This window comes from Schistocerca piceifrons, chromosome 1, assembly GCF_021461385.2.
Source record: "Schistocerca piceifrons isolate TAMUIC-IGC-003096 chromosome 1, iqSchPice1.1, whole genome shotgun sequence".
Taxonomy (NCBI): domain Eukaryota; kingdom Metazoa; phylum Arthropoda; class Insecta; order Orthoptera; family Acrididae; genus Schistocerca; species Schistocerca piceifrons.
The window spans coordinates 114714100-114732004 of NC_060138.1; the positions used below are offsets into that span (position 1 = coordinate 114714100).

At 43.9% G+C, this 17905-nt stretch overlaps 1 protein-coding gene across 1 annotated transcript; it reads right to left on the bottom strand.

Moving 5' to 3' along the window:
• Positions 1-4781: 4781 nt before the first annotated feature.
• On the bottom strand, positions 4782-14733 carry LOC124786265 (cuticle protein 67-like). Its single transcript, XM_047254252.1, has 2 exons — positions 14725-14733; positions 4782-5279 (listed from the first exon to the last, which is right to left on the bottom strand). The coding sequence occupies exons 1-2, from the start codon at positions 14731-14733 to the stop codon at positions 4782-4784; spliced, it is 507 nt and encodes a 168-aa protein (XP_047110208.1).
• Between the last annotated feature and the right edge of the window lie 3172 nt (positions 14734-17905).

A 17905-nucleotide genomic window follows, 5' to 3' on the forward strand; every position in this document is an offset into this window, starting at 1 on the left:
TCACGAATAATGATGATGATGAAATGATGAGGACAACACAAACACCCAGTCCCAGGGCAAGAAAATCTCCAACCCGGCCTCGAATCGAACCCAGGACCCCGTGATCCAGAGACAGCAACGCTAGCCACTAGACCACGAGCTGCGGACGCACCAAGGACTATTGAAGAGAATCCCTCAACATAAGAGAAGTGCAACCCTCTTGCAAATTGCTGCAGATTTCAATGCTGGGCCATCAGCAAGTGTCAGCGTGCGAACCATCCAACGAAACATCATCGATACGGGCTTTCGGAGCCTTGATGACTGCACCACAAATCTTTACGCTTCACCTGGACCCGTAAACACCGACAGTGGTCTCTTGATGATTGAAAACAAGTTGCCTGGTAGGAGCGGATGGACGTGTACGGGTATGGAGACACCCTCATGAGTCCATGGGCCCTGCATATCAGAAGGCACTGTTCAAGCTGGTGGAGACTCTGTAATGATGTAGGTCGTGTGCAGTTAGAGTGGTGTGGAAGCCCTGATACGTCTAGTTATATCTGGCCTTCCGCAAGGTAGTGTCATAGGCCCTCTGCTGTTCCCGATTTACATAAATGATCTAAGTGATAATCTGAGCAGCCCCCTTAGATTGTTTGCAGATGACGCTGTCATTTACCGTCTAGTAAACTCATCAGGCGATCAATTCCAATTACAAAATGATCTAGAGAGAATTTCTGCATGGTGCGGATAGTGGAAATTCGCATTAAACAAAGAAAAGTGCGAGGTAATCCACATGGGTACTAAAAGAAATCCGATAAGTTATGGTTGAACGGTAATTCGCACAAATCTAAGGGCTGTGAATTCGACTAAATACATAGCAATTACAATTACGAGCAACTTAAGTTGGAAAGACTACATACATAATAATGTGAGGAAGGCGAAACAAAGACTGCGCTTTGCTGGCAGAACACTTAGAAGACGTGACAAACCCACTAAAGAGACAGCCTACATTAAACTTGTCCGTCCCCTGCTGGAATATTGCTGCGCAGTGTTGGATCTTTACCAGGAAGGATCGTCAGAGGACATCGAAAAAGTGCAAAGAAGGGCAGCTCGTTTCGTGTTATCGCGCAATAGCGGTGAGAGAGTCACTGATATGACACGCGAGTTGGGGTGGCAGTCACTGAAACAAAGGCGGTTTTCTTTGCATTGAGATATGTTTACGAAATTTCAATCACCAACTTCCTCTTCCGAATGCGCAAATATTTTGTAAACACCCACCTACGTAGGGAGAAATGATCATCATGATGAAATAAGAGAAATCAGAGCTCGAACGGAAAGATGTAGGTGTTCCTTTTTCCCACGCGCCATTCGAGAGTGGAATGATAGAGAAGTAGTATGAAAATGGTTCGATGAACCCTCTGCCAGGCACTTAAGTGCGAATTGCAGAGTAACCATATAGATGTAGATGTAGATACGACTCTGACAGGTGATACATACGTAAGCATCCCATCTCATCACCTGCATCCATTCATGTCCTTTGTGCATTTCGACGGATTTGGGCAATTCCAGCAGGACAATGCGACACCCCACACATGCAGAATTGCTACAGAATGGCTCCAGGAACACTTTTCTGAGTTTAAACACATCCGCTGGCTACCAAACTCCCCAGGCATGAACATTGTGCTGTTCAGAAGAGATGGCCATTCTCTCGTACTCTTACGGATTTATGGACAGCCCTGCAGGTTTCATGGTGTCAGTTCCCTCCAGCACTACTTCCGGCATTAATGGAGTCCATGCGACGTCGCGCTGCGGCAATTCTGCTGCTCGCGGGGGTCCTACAGATATTAGGCAGGTGTACCAGTTTGTTTAGCTCTGCCGTGTATAATGGGCATGCAAAGGAACTAACGAAACACCGAATGATGCGAGCGATAGATAGGTTAATGATAATGGCGTGTGGATTGTTCAATGCTAGTCAGACTTTTGTATACCGGAAAGGCAATGTGCGTCTTTTTCACTACTGCTTTAGGCCCATGAAGCCTCAAAGCAGTAGTAGAGCAGACGCAAAACTAAAACCGGTGTCAATTTATTGTGTGTAGTGTAGTTTGTCTAAATCGCCCGTGTTGTGCTTGCAGGTTGAACACTTCATGTCATATACCTACAACCGGAAAGCAAATCGAGTTTCTTGAAGCGAGGAAGATTTGAGAATTGCGGCCAGGAGTGCAATGGCTCAGACTAATTCAATGAAGATGAATGTGTAGAATGAGTTGAACTTTAGACTAAAACTCGATCTAAAGTGTGTAGAATGCAAACGTTTGTTGCATGTAGATTGCTAAATTTACAAGATATGTGCCCTTTATGGAGGAAGTGGGAAGAAAAACTAGCCAAAATTACATTTATACAATAGTAGATTGATTCTTCCTGTCTTGTAACTTCTTTGCTTAATTACCTGTAAATGAACAATTTCATTCAGTAATTCGTTTGCATCAGTTACCGTATGCGTTTATAATAGTCAAGTCCTATTCCTGATGCCTTCATTCTTTCCATTGGATTGAAATTGTGATACTAACACGGTGCGTCATTTCAGCTACCCAAGGAGGAGCGTTGAGAAAATATAATCTCTTTAGGTACTGCTTGAAATTGCAATTTCATTGAACTCGTGTTTACACAAGCGATCTTTTCTTCAAAAACGAGAAATGCAGTCCAAACATCTGGCAAACATTTATACTTTTACATACGCATTTTACATTATTTAGTCAGTGTTTTAGAAATGTGTGTCATATCTCTTCGCTTTGCCCTACTGGTTGGACAGCCTTTTCGGAACTTCGTGGTGGAAGATCTTCTTGTAAAATACTACTTCCTTCTAAGCAAAAGAGATACACTGAAGAAAAAACAACTCATTTGTGGTAAAGGCATCATATACAGATAATTGAATGAAAAAAGAAACCCTAATAATTGCGGTACCAATCAGTTTACGCAGCACTGCGTAGTGAACAACGGAACATAACGCAGAATACGAGCAGGTGACATGACTCTGTTAAGAACATTCAGTTTGCTACAGATTATGAGACAGAATAATAAATACGACTGTAGACGAATATTGGGAATAAAGTATTACGGAACAGACCGGAACAAATGGAGAAACTATGTTACAAGACGAAAGAAAATAGAATACTAAAAATTATAGTGAACTCTGATCAATAGGTTACTGGACAAAGAATAGGCGAACCAACTAGACAACAGTTAACCAGTGCAGTAGATGCAATAGCAAAATAATATAACCGTTAAAACCCAGTATGAAATATGGACAAAGAAATAATTGAAAACTTTCTATACCGGAATATTTTATCAGTTATCAGGCAGTGTATAGAGCAAAACGATTTTTTATCGTCTCTTCCTTAAAAGACATATTCCCTTCTTTCCGATCCTTGCACACAGATTTGTGTGAAGATTACATAGTTTTCGGTATCAGCCTACTAATTAATATGTCAGCACTTATCTGGGTAATCTTAACAATTAATTTCAAAACTGAATAATGAAATAGCAATTATTGTATCAATCAGTCAGAATCTCCTTTCAGGATTCATGTCGGAGATGCCAAAGTTGCCACGTGCCTTAATGAAGTCACACCGTTTACATTTTCTTGTGTATATTGTTGTTGTTTATCCTACTCCGTAACATTTGTAAGGTCCCATTAGAGTGTTACTTTCTAAAAATTTTAGGTACCTTTCCTCGTAAGGAGAAGAGGTCTAAACATTGCAAAAATGGCTCTGAGCACTATGGGACTCAACTGCTGAGTTCATTAGTCCCCTAGAACTTAGAACTAGTTAAACCTAACTAACCTAAGGACATCACAAACATCCATGCCCGAGGCAGGATTCGAACCTGCGACCGTAGCGGTCTTGCGGTTCCAGACTGCAGCGCCTTTAACCGCACGGCCACTTCGGCCGGCTGTAAACATTACACCGCAGTCCTGGTATACTAGGAGGCTATACATCGTTTCCATTAACCACATTAGATTCAGGTTGGAACCTTTCGATCAGTCTTATTCTGGTTCGTTCTTATTTCGCTTTGCAGTTGGCATTTGTCCACTTTGACGTAAAGATTCTCATCTCCTTTATCGTCATATAACCTAAGGTAGATCGGGAGTGGCATGTGCGAACTGATTGTTAATTATGTAACTGCTGAGTGTGTGTTGTAGTATTTTATCTGTTTACATGTGAATCAGTACATCTGTCGACAATAGCTTGTGAAATGGTCTAAACATCACAACCAGTATGGTCAGTGTGGCTGAGAAATGGTCCTGTTCTGGTACACTTTTATCTCCTTGTCTCCAAGCTAGCATCTCATACTATAGAATAGGCCAACAGAAGTGTATATGTATGTAAATTTTTGTGTTCAGTTTTCAAACTGAGTTTATGTGGCAACCGCGTCTGTAGTCCTGTGACAAGTTTTTTATCTCAGAGAAGAACTTCCAACGTTGGATCTATTCCCATGTCGGCCGACTGCTGCAAGGTTTCCCCTCAATAGCCCCCTTTAGTAGGGTAGACCTTACGTCCGGATGTCTTAATACATTTCCCGTCATCCTGTCCCTTCTTTCAAGTCAGTGTTTCCTAGATACACGGTTTTGAAAGTTTTTGCAGAGAATTGTATTTCTAATCTTCAAGGAAGCATTGAACTTATAAGGTAATGGCAACAAACTAATGGTGATATGCCAATAAAGAATGCTTGTTATATGTCGAAAAGTTTATTTACACGCAGCGCAGAATAAATAGATAATGGCTGATCATGATGAGGATTCAATCCGTCTACCAGGCGTAGGACAGAGCCGGGGCGCTGTAGGTCAGGTGGGCGGCGGCAGGGGCGGCGGAGTAGGCCACTCCCAGCAGACCGTGGGCGGCGACGGCGGGGGCGGCGTAGGCAGCGGGGGCGGCGTAGGCGCGCGCGTAGGCCGGGGCGGCGTAGGCCACGGCGGGGGCGGCCACGTGGGCGACGGCGTCGTTGCTGACGCGGACGTCAGACTTGGTGACACTGGAGTAGGGCGTGTCGACGGTCTTGGTGTAGGTGGACACCTGTCCCAGGTTGCCGAAGCTCCTCAGGATGTTGGAGCTCTGCGACGTGAGGGCAGCAGGCGCATAGGCAGCGGGGGCGGCGTAGGAGATGGCGGGGGCGGCCACGAAGGCGGCGCCGGCCACGGCCAGCACGGCGGCGAAGACGGCGAGCTGTAGGGCATAGCCGCAAGGTAACCACGTGTGGGACAAGCTGGTGAGACACGCAGGGCTAGGTATACTGCCAATATAAACGTACTACAAAAAGGGGAATATGTGTAGGTGTCAAGGAGTGCTCAAGGATGTAAATAACCACAGGGTGACGTCAAAAGAAGGAAATACGACACCTCATAATGGATGTTGCAAAGAGTTTTTCGCGTCGTCTCAAACTTTCATTGATTTTCTCAGTGCTCACGAAAGTGTTGCAAGTGTCCTCAACATAGAAGACGCCGCCGCGTTGTCTAGGGCGTCTTGTCACTGTCCGCGCGGTTCCCTCTGTCGTACGTTCGAGTCCTCCCTCAGGTATGGGCGTGTGTGTTGTCCTTAGCGTAAGTTAGTTTAAGTTAGATTACGGGGCGTAGGACGCCAAACGGGCCGACTTGGAGCAGGAGAGGCATCACAGGTCATTTTAATTTCCAGTGCCTATACTTCTACAAATAAATTCATAAAACTTTGTCAGCATCACCAGGAAGGATTCGGGATTCACACTCATTTCAGTGGAAGTTCGAAAACATAACAAAATAATTTTTTTTACATGTGTAATTTCATCATATTTTCACTTACTTATGGCTGCATTTGTTGCTATAGGTACACTTTTCTTCGTAAGTTAGAGAGATTCTTCGATGAATTTTGCACAGCATACATACCATACTTAGAGGTGTATGAAGCTCTAGAATTTATTTAATTTATGAAAAAACGAATGAGCTGTTATATTATAAACTTCATGTTTAGAAAAAACACAAATTTTATAGTTAATTACCTCAATTTGTAAAAGTTTTTAATAGATGTGGAAAATTCTAGAGTTTCATACACATTTAAGTATGGTTTGTATGCTGTGCAAAATTCATCGAAGAATCTCTCTTACTTATGAAGAAAAGTGTACCTATAGCAACAAATGCTGCCATTAGTAAGTGAAAAAAATGATGAAATTTCACACGTAAAGAAAATTATTTCGTTAAGTTTTCGAACTTCCACTGCTATGAGTCTGAATTCTGAATCCTTCCTGGTCATGCTGACAAAGTTTTATGAATTTATTTGTAAATGTATAGACAATGGAAATTAAAATGTCCTGCGGTGCCTCTCGTGCTCCAAGTCGGCCCGTTCGACGTCCTACCCCCCCTTAAGAAGTGTGTAAGCTTGGGGACTGATGACCTGAGCAGTTTGGTCCCATAAGATCTTACCACAAATTTCTAAAGAAGACGCCCATTGTTTGAATTCTAATGAAAAATTCCTTCCTAAACTGAGGGGGCTTAGAAGACACAAAACGAAAATCGACAGCCGACTAGATCCCCCTTCCAGATTTGAATTTTTTGTGATATCTCTAAATGGCGGGAAGTTTCCCTTTAGAAGTCTGTGGTTGATTTCCGTTCCTATCTTTCGCCAATCTGCTTTTGTGCTATGTCTCTCATGATTACGTAATCGACAACCCGTTAATCTCTAATCTTTCTTCCTTAGTCAAGCCATAGACGTCTTAAAAAAGGCAACTGCACTCCTTCCAATAACTTCCCAGTATTGTTAATGCGGAAGATTAAATGTAACTTACTGCTACTTCACTTACTTCCACTTTCTTTAACTTCCCAGTATTGTTAATGCGGGAGAATAAATGTAACTTACTGCTACTTCACTTACTTCCACTTTCTTTCTCATGACTGAAGAATGACAGCAGGTACAGGAAATTATCGTGACAGCTAAACTGATTGACAATTCATGCAACACAACAGCGTTTAAATACAGATTTTATAACTATTTAAAACATAAAACTGAATAAAAAATCCAATAGTCCACTTGAACTGCATTTATTTAAGTCGATACAGACTTAAATTCATTTTTATATTTTAATTCATGTTTATACACTCCTGGAAATGGAAAAAAGAACACATTGACACCGGTGTGTCAGACCCACCATACTTGCTCCGGACACTGCGAGAGGGCTGTACAAGCAATGATCACACGCACGGCACAGCGGACACACCAGGAACCGCGCCGTCAGTGTCAGCCAGTTTGCCGTGGCATACGGAGCTCCATCGCAGTCTTTAACACTGGTAGCATGCCGCGACAGCGTGGACGTGAACCGTATGTGCAGTTGACGGACTTTGAGCGAGGGCGTACAGTGGGCATGCGGGAGGCCGGGTGGACGTACCGCCGAATTGCTCAACACGTGGGGCGTGAGGTCTCCACAGTACATCGATGTTGTCGCCAGTGGTCGGCGGAAGGTGCACGTGCCCGTCGACCTGGGACCGGACCGCAGCGACGCACGGATGCACGCCAAGACCGTAGGATCCTACGCTGTGCCGTAGAGGACAGCACCGCCACTTCCCAGCAAATTAGGGACACTGTTGCTCCTGGGGTATCTGCGAGGACCATTCGCAACCGTCTCCATGAAGCTGGGCTACGGTCCCGCACACCGTTAGGCCGTCTTCCGCTCACGCCCCAACATCGTGCAGCCCGCCTCCAGTGGTGTCGCGACAGGCGTGAATGGAGGGACGAATGGAGACGTGTCGTCTTCAGCGATGAGAGTCGCTTCTGCCTTGGTGCCAATGATGGTCGTATGCGTGTTTGGCGCCGTGCAGGTGAGAGCCACAATCAGGACTGCATACGAGCGAGGCACACAGGGCCAACACCCGGCATCATGGTGTGGGGAGCGATCTCCTACACTGGCCGTACACCACTGGTGATCGTCGAGGGGACACTGAATAGTGCACGGTACATCCAAACCGTCATCGAACCCATCGTTCTACCATTCCTAGACCGGCAAGGGAACTTGCTGTTCCAACAGGACAATGCACGTCCGCATGTATCCCGTGCCACCCAACGTGCTCTAGAAGGTGTAAGTCAACTACCCTGGCCAGCAAGATCTCCGGGTCTGTCCCCCGTTGAGCATGTTTGGGACTGGATGAAGCGTCGTCTCACGCGGTCTGCGCGTCCAGCACGAACGCTGGTCCAACTGAGGCGCCAGGTGGAAATGGCATGGCAAGCCGTTCCACAGGACTACATCCAGCATCTCTACGATCGTCTCCATGGGAGAATAGCAGCCTGCATTGCTGCGAAAGGTGGATATACACTGTACTAGTGCCGACATTGTGCATGCTCTGTTGCCTGTGTCTATGTGCCTGCGGTTCTGTCAGTGTGATCATGTGATGTATCTGACCCCAGGAATGTGTCAATAAAGTTTCCCCTTCCTGGGACAATGAATTCACGGTGTTCTTATTTCAATTTCCAGGAGTGTATTTTAATAGTTTGACACCTGTATTTATGCACTGTTGTACTGTATGAATCGCCAGTCAATTACGTACAACTATTTCAACTGTGGGTGCCCCAGTTTTAACATTATCTGTATCTGCTTTAATAGCTCTGAGTAGATGATACTATCTGAGTCATATTGTGAAAGATTTATTGTTAAGATCATTAGGCAGGCAGTTATGCAGATACGTTCGTGAGCCACATACTCTTAAATGGATAATGATTACCATACGGGTGTTAAACTTTGACTGTGCAATCCGTTTGCGATTTTCAGACAAGAGGGGGCGAATTTGAAGTCCCCAGTGCTTTAGATTTTTTTTGGTAGAAAAGACATCGTAGCAATCAAAACCTACCAAATGAAGCGGGTTGCCATGCCCGGCAACTGGAAGATTAGCAACGTGGTATGCTTCTTGACAAACCGAACCTTGAATAAACTGCAAATACTCTTGTGTCTAGTGCTGCTTTAATCGAAGCCCTCAGAACACTAATTTTAAACTTCTCTACCAAAAGAGCGTATCGTCAGGATTGCCTTTTTCGTGGTGTCTTTACACGGAAGGTAAATTAATGATCTGACACGTCAATGATAATTTTGAACCATTCCGTGCGAAGCTTTAAAATGTGACTGCATTCAAACTTTGGTAGGTTGGAGAGGACCTCGCTGAGTCCTTACGGGTTTTCTATAATCATTTGTTCGTGAATAAATTAACTGCTTCGATCGTAAAAACTATAAAAGGTAGTCAGAACAACCGACTCATAATTGTCATATTACAAGGGCGGAAAAAAAGTAGCAAGATTAAAGTGGACGATGTGAAGATTGTAGACTGAGAACAGTCTCAGATTATGGAAGGACAGTTAAGGAAACTATCCCGATATGTTTTCAAAGGAACCATCCCAGCATTTCCTTATACAGTTTGGGGAATCCGTGTCAAACCTAATCTCTTGAATAGAAATGCGCCAACTCGCTCGGGATACCAAGTTACAGTAAATTACAATTTGGTGATGATAAAATAAAGGCTTACGTTCAAGTATACTAACAACTAGAATATATTATATGCCTTCTTCACATTTACAAAAATCATCTATAAGAGCTGTTGGAGAGGCTAAAATTTGCACAGAGCGTGTTTTAATTTTAGAAATGTGTTGTGGGGGTAATCTGAATTTTCGTCCATTAGGAGTGGCACCCGGCGTGGGCGTATGAAATAGACCCGTTACCTGCCGTTACTCAACTGTCCAGGCAGCACTGGGTCAGACTGGAGCATTTTTGGACAAGGCCCACGGGCCACGCGTTACGTGGGGCGTGTCCGGGAAGTCGCAACCTGCCCGTGAATGCAAATTGGCCCGGTATGTAGGCAAACAAGCTCTTCTTTCATTTCCCGCTGCCTGCCTTAAATGTAGCGCTGCTTGCAAGTAGTAAAGCCGACTGACGTACGGAAGGTAATCTTAAAAGTAAGGTCTCCTATTTTTTTATAAGTACAAAACTGTGTTTGGGTGGCAGTTGGTCACATTGTTATGAAGAGTGCTTCACACGCTGGGTGGAAACATGTGTACGCCGCGCTGAGCCGCTCAGTCTTGGCTTGGTAGCCTTTGAGAATGGAGGTCCCGTTGGATGTTACCACCAAGTGCGAACTGCGCGCAGTTCTTCGGTTTTTGAACGGAAAGCGCACTGCGCCGATTGAAATACATCGCCAATTGACGGAAGTGTATGGTGAGTCCTGTATGGATGTCAAAAATGTTCGAAAGTGGTGTAGAGAGTTTGCAGCTTCTCGGACTGAAATTCACGCCGAACAAAGGAGCGGGAGACGGTCAACGTATGAGGAGACAGTGTTGAAGGGTGAGCAAAGCATGCGTGAAGATCGGCGGATCACCCTGGATGATCTCTGCACAGGACTTTAACGGAAACGTTGAACTACCAGAAGGTGTGCGCAAGATGGGTGCCACGCATGCTGACTGAGGACCACGTACGACGAGTTGATGCTTCCCGCGCATTTCTTCACCGGCTTGCAGCCGAACAGGACAACTTTCTGGGCTCAATTGTCACAGGTGACGAAACCTGGGCATACCACTTTACATCTGAGACCAGGCAACAATCACGCCAGTGGCGGTATCCTTCTTCGCCAAAGCCGCGGAAATTCAAACAAACAAAGTCTGCCGAAAAAGTCTCGCCAACCGGCTTTTGAGATCGGAAAGCGGTATTGTTGGTCGACTTTATGCCCACTCGGTATTGTTGGTCGACTTTATGCCCACTGGGACCACAATTAACGCTGACAGGTACTGTGAGACTCTGAAAAAACTCAAACGGGTAATTCAGAACCGGACAAGAGGAATGTTGATCAAGGGCGTACACATTCTCCATGACAACGCTCGCCCACACATCGCTCGGCAAACCGTTGCTCTCCTGCAACAGTTTCAGTGGAACATAATCACCCACCCACCCTACAGTCCTGTCTTGGCGCCCAGTGACTATCACCGGTTCCCTAGGTTAAAAGAACATTGGGCCGGAAAGCGATTCAGCTCCGACGACGAGGTGAAAGAGGAGGTCCATAACTTTCTGAACAGCATGACGGCGAGTTGGTATGACATGGGCATACAAAAACTGCCACAGGGTCTACAAAAATGGATCGGCAGAAATGGTGATAATGTCGAAAAAAAGTTAAATGTTCAAGCTTTAAACCGATGTAAGCCATTGTAGAAATAAACAGGTCTATGCAATTACTTTTGGGATTACCTTCCTATATCAGTATCAGCGACGGGTGTTCGCTCTGAATAACAGAACTGCCTATTTTGATGCCAGTACTGTGCACTCTAGTTTGGTAATGAAGTCTCTAAATCATTACAATGACTGTACTTAGAATATCATATGCAGCTGGTATTGAGACACGGTATCAAAGCTGCATTCTTTCGTAGCAGGCAAATTCTTTCTTCTAATTCACTTCATTTGTAGTTTCACCCCTTGAAACTGTACTTACATAGTGCCTAGGACATAAATGAAAGTGTCATTGAGTTCAATCGGAAATTTCATCAATAATACGTTATCACCTGCACCTAGATATAAGAGTTCTGTCAGAGAAGTATACAGCTGCGTCAATCGAAATAAAGCGATGCAAGCCACAGGGTCGTTTCCTGAAGATCTTGCGGAAGCTAATCTACTTTTTGTGCAGGTCATTCTCTCAAAATGCACAGATTTTCACTGCAGAAAATCATGTTTCTGAGTTACCGTACCACCTGCTGATAATTGCTGGATTTGATTTTTGACAGCAATTGGCTATGTACAAGCAACGGAGGGCGCCAGCGCTTTAAAGCCCCTAGCAACCAGCATCAAAGAAACCGTTTTTAAACTACCTTTGAAATTTACGAAACTTTTAATAAATATGATCACACTGTTTTTGGCAGCCTGACTCGCGTACAGAGAATACGCATGCTTCGAAGCAAGTACATCAATCGTTCTATGAACGCTACAAATAATTCAATACCTTCTCTTGCTGACAGTGCGGGTTATGTAACTGCTGATGATAAACAGAAGGCCGAAATTCTAAACCTAGCTTTCAAAAACTCGTTTACGATAGAGGACTGCAGCACCATTCCCCCTTCCAATTACCGAACAAACGTCATCTGTCAGAGATAATTGGAACGGCAGAAAGTTCCACGGGACTGGAAGAAGACCCAGGTCATAGAAATCTATAAAAAGGGTAGCAGTTGGATAGAAAGTTTTCTAACAGACAGGGAGCAGTATGTCGTCCTGACCGGGGTAACTTCAACAGAAACAAGAGTAACTTCAGTTGTGCCCCAGGGCAGCGTAATAGGTCATCTGCTTTTTACGATTTACATAAACGATCAGGTTGATGGTATAGACAGCGGCCTTAGACTGTTTACCGATGATCCTGTAGTCTACAGGAAAGTTGTATCACACGAAATTTGAGAACAAACAATGAGGATTTGCAGAAAATAAATGCGTGGTGTAATGACTGTCAGTTATGTCTCAACATTAGTAAGTGTAACCTACTGCGTATGAGTACAAAATAAATGGTCAGTCTTTGGAAGCGGTAACATCAGTCAAGTATCTGGGAGTGACTATTCGAAATGATCTCAAATGGAATGATCAGATTACACAAGTAACGCGTAAGGCGAACTCTTGAGTCCGGTTTATTGGTAGAATCCTGAAGGGATGCAGTCCTTCAACAAAGGAGATAGCTTACAATACGTTGGTTCGTCCAGTCTTGGAGTTCTGTTCGTCTGTATGGGACCCTTAGCAGTTTGGTCTGATTCAAGGGATTGAGAAGGTCCAAAGAAGAGCCGCAAGATTCGTGACTGGTACATTTAGCCATCGCGAGAGCGTTACAAATCTCATAGAATGTTTGAAGTGGGACACAATTGCAGAGAGACGACGCGCTAAACAGAAGGGGCTGGTCACTAAATTCCAAAATCCAATCTTCGCCGAGGATGTAGAGTTTATATTATTACCATCAACTTTCAAATCGAGATATGATCATCATTCAAAGATAAGGGAAATAAGAGCTCGTACTGAGGCGTTCAGACAGTCGTTTTTCCCTCGCGCGATCTTCGAGTGGAACGGAGGGTCGGGAGGGGGGGGGGGGGGGGTCGAATATGACTTTGGCGCGAATTGTGCCCTCAGCCACACACACCGCTTGGTGGCCAGCGGAGTATATATGTAGATGTAGATGTAGAGGCATGATCGTGTTCTCTCCGTCTTCATTCGAAATGCTAACTCGCGTACCAGGTCTGTTATTGAATGATCAGCAGCTTAACGCCGTATCCAAACCACAACATCACTTATAAAGGAGAAGATAGGTTGAAGCTTACATTCCATAGAAGCCGTGCAAATCGGAAACAGAGTATTAACTAGGATCTGACATGGGTATGGACAGAATTGGGGCGCGACCCTTATGTACGAATCATGTTAGCATTAGCCTGAAGTAATTCAGCGAAACTACATAAAATCTGAATTCGGAGGCAGTGAAATGGGACAAATATCTCAGAATGTTAAACACTGTTTTTACACCTCGTCCATTATGCTACTTGACTGTGCAGAGCTTAGTCGAAAGAGAAAGATATTTTGACCGTTGCAAAAAGTACGTATAAATTACGAAATAGTACGACACACCTTTGATGTTTTAGTTTGAAATCATGTCACCTGAAGGTATACGCCATTCATGAATGCCGAGGGAATCTTACATCGTAATTCGGAATAACACAGGCACTGCAATATCGCTTCATCGGCCGACACCGGGCATGCGACTTTCTGCTAATATGTCTCCCTTGTATGGCAATATACATAATGGATGTACAGGTACAGGTTTTAGACACATGGTTGACATTACATGGAAATATGGGCCTGGCCGAGAACCGTGCTCGGAGAGCCAAATTGTAAGGCTACTGCTCGCGATATTTTCATTGTTGTTATTCCATTATACAGCTGATGTCAGTCCACATGACTGCGAATACGTTCATTGTAATTATTTAGTTATTCGCTGTGAATTTTACTTTTATGTAGCTTCACTTGCAGAGAGAGGACTACACCGAGAAACTCATACGGCGATCTGCATCTTTCCGGAATGAGGTTTTCACTCTGCAGCGGAGTGTGCGCTAATACGAAACTTCCTGGCAGATTAAAATTGTGTGCCGGACCGAGACTAGAACTCGGGACCTTTGGCTTTTGCGGGCAAGTGCTCTACCACTTGGAGGGTAGGAGACGAGATACTGGCAGAAGTGAATTTGTGAGGACGGAGTTTCAGTCGAGCTTGGGTGGCTCAGATGGTAGAGCACTTGCCTGCGAAGGGCAAAGATCCCGAGTTCGAGTCTCGGTCCGGCACAAAGTTTTAATCTGCCAGGAAGTTTCAATCTGCATCTTTGTTCATGAGCACAGTTTGACACGAGATTAGTCGATACTACAAGCGCAACTGACACGAAAATAGTTCTACGGTGCATTTTAAGCCCTGAAATGCAATCTGACGAACTGCACCATCGTTGTAAGCATGTTTTCATGCGAACTTGAAAAGCAACCGTACGAAAGTTGCTCTGCAACACCTCCGAAGTTAAGAGACGAATCAAAGGAGCTGAATATTCCCCTTCTTTTGTTTCTGATGACATTCCTTAGGATTTACATTACATTTTAGTCTATTTGACGTCGCATTTATCTTAAACTATCTCGTTGCCATAAAGAGAGCATGTAGATTAGTGGTTTACAGCGCTAACTAACAATTTTCGACGATTATGGAGGAGCACTCACCTTGTACATGGTTGGTTGGTGTTTTTCTGGTGTGCTGCGCAGAAAACTGTTCCTCGGCGGTGGCCGGAACCCCTATTTATGGTACTTCGTCGTTGTGGGCTGGATTGGTCACCGCTTCGCAGTGGTCACGTGACCCTCAGGTTATAAGTACCACCTATGGGGAGGGCGCTCCAGTAGGCTCCGGCATCGACTGGAGGGGTAGGCTGAGGACCGTTTCGCAATAGTCGGACAGCGCAGCAGACGCCGATTTACGCAAGCCTTCCACGGCCGAATGACTATGTGTGGTCCAGCATGTCTCGAAATGTGTAACACGCGAGTATATCTGGTCAACAGACGCTGTAGAACTGCACATTAGGTTATTTCTGGTAGCAAAAGAGTCAGCTGTCTTGTATGGTTTTAACGCAATTGGACTGTAACGTTGATCTAGATACAAGCTGTCATGATTTGACACGTGTCTTCTAACTGAAGCCGTTTTATACCTGAGAACGATCTGTTGTTTGATCGAAACAGATTTGTATTATGACGGCCGCGGTGGCCAAGCGGTTCTAGGCGCTTCAGTCCGGAACCGCGCGACCGCTACGGTCGCAGATTCGAATCCTGCCTCGGGCATGGATGTGTGTGATGTCCTTAGGTTAGTTAGGTTTAAGTAGTTCTAAGTTCTAGGGGACTGATGACCTCAGATGTTAAGTCTCACAGTGCTCAGAGGCATTTGAACAATTTTTATTTAAAAAAGTGCAAGTTTTGTGCAAATCTCGAGTTTTCAAATAAGAAATTTTATATCAGTTCCTGTCTGGAACTGGACACTGTGCCAACACTGGTAAATGTTTCATAGGATTGCGTTTCATTCCAGTATACTGGTCGTTACTTTCGAAAGCTTGTTAGAAACTGGCTCCATGCCACACGAAACTTGAGGAACTGGTTCTCTCATTCGATTTTCCTTCGAATACCACGTCAAACGACGTGAACAAATCGTTCATGTATGCATCTTCACTTTTTCCTGGTCAAACGGAGTACCAGTTCCGTTTCAGTCGTTTTATGCTCAAGGATCTCGTCTGTTTGTTATTAAGAAAGTGCAGCTATTGTGCCAATCTCTAACTTTCAGAAATAAAAAGTTTCGCCCTGTAAGTAGGCTGTTCATGTTATCTTATTGGCAACGTTACGTAGCGCACTGTATGAAAATCACTGGCTGTGCTGTGTGCAGTCTGTGGCTAGTTTACATTGTTGTCTGCCATTGTAGTGTTGGGCAGCTGGATGTGAACAGCGCGTAGCGTTGCGCAGTTGGAGGTGAGCCGCCAGCAGTGGTGGATGTGGGGAGAGAAATGGCGGAGTTTTGAAATTTGTAAGACTGGATGTCATGAACTGCTATGTATATTATGATTTTTCAACACTATTAAGGTAAATACATTGTTTGTTCTCTATTAAAATTTTTCATTTGCTAACTATGCCTATCAGTAGTTAGTGCCTTCCGTAGTTAGAATCTTTTATTTAGCTGGCAGTAGTGGCGCTTGCTGTATTGCAGCAGTTCGAATAATGAAGATTTTTGTGAGGTAAGTGATTTGTGAAAGTATAGGTTAATGTTAGTCAGAGCCATTCTTTTGTAGGGATTTTTGAAAGTCAGATTGCGTTGCGCTAAATATACTGTGTGTCAGTTAAAGCCCAGTCACGTGTATAAATTGTTCTAAGGGGACGTTTCATATGTCGACCCTTATCCGAGGATACCTCACTGGAATCTTCTGAATTTTTCTTGTAGTTTGTGTAATTAGTGTAGATTTTGTTTATTGCTAGCGCGTAATTGTAGAGAGAATCTCCTTTGTAGTTGCAGTCTTTCATTGTTGTACAGTAAAACAGGTGTGGCACGCATGTAAATTTGCACCAAGTATTTCGCAGCTTGCAATTAACTAGCTATTATTTTCAGCGCTATGTTAATGTGTTCTCTTATTTTCTGTGTTATCGTGTGAAATATTGTGACAATAATGGCGTGTGAAAAACGTAACACTAGGCTCCAAAGTAAACAGAGAAATAATAGTGACGAAGAGCGTAGCTTACCAGCACCGCTGTGTAATGAATTAACAGACATTCAAAGTAGTAATTTGGCAACTGTGCATAGGGAAATGGAGCGGGCATCAAATAATGGTGTAGACAGTGAAACAGGTAGTGAACAGGGAAGCGTTATCGATCGATCGGTCGGCAACAGCTCGCCTCAGGAATCGGGAATGACAGAACACAATATTGCAAATACTGTAGACTCAGGTTTTGGGTTGTCACCGTTTTCTCAATTGAGTCAAGACACATTTTCCGCTTGTCAAAATGTGAATGTTGCCGGTGCAAATTCACTGCCGAAAAGCACTGAGGAACATGTTTGAGACACCAGTGCATTGTTATTACAATTAATGCAACAAATGGGACAAAAGCTTCAAAAGTTAGACACAATGGAACAAAATCAGAGACAAACACAGCAAACGCTTCAAAAGTTAGACACAATGGAACTAAATCTTCAAAAGTTAGACACAATGGAACAACACCAGAGACAATCACAGCAACAGTTAGACGCAATGGAACAAAATCTTCACACCACGCTTGAACAAACACGTGAAGATTTAACTACTGAGTTACATAAAATCGAATCGAAATGTCAAAAAGTCTGTAACGACGTAAAAACACAAATTTGTGAGCATTTTCAACCTATTTTTTCGCGGCATGAAAATGCATTATAGAATCACGAAGCAGCCATAAAAGAACTGCAGATTATTGTTCATGAAAATCATGAGACCTTGCAAGCTAAAATTGACTCAGTTGCATCTACCGATTCGGTTACGCAACTTGCAAAAACTCAGGAAAACTTAAAGGACACAGTAGAAAGACACATGGAGGAAATTAGTTCATTATCAGAGGAAGTAGTTGAACTTTCGGATCAGCTAAATAATTTATCTACGAAGGTAGATGATAATCTGAATGACACAAAACCGGTAGTCTTTAATGACACAGAAGAGTGCGAACAAATTAGGAAATTCAAACAAAATCAGAATCAAATTAATACGCAACACCAAAGAGAAATCCGGGAAGTACAAGATCAGCTGACACAAGTAATACAAAAATTACATATTTCAGAGGACACTCGCGCTCCAACACAGGAAGAGGGACTTAGAAATACGGAACAACCACAAAATAATGACACAGGACA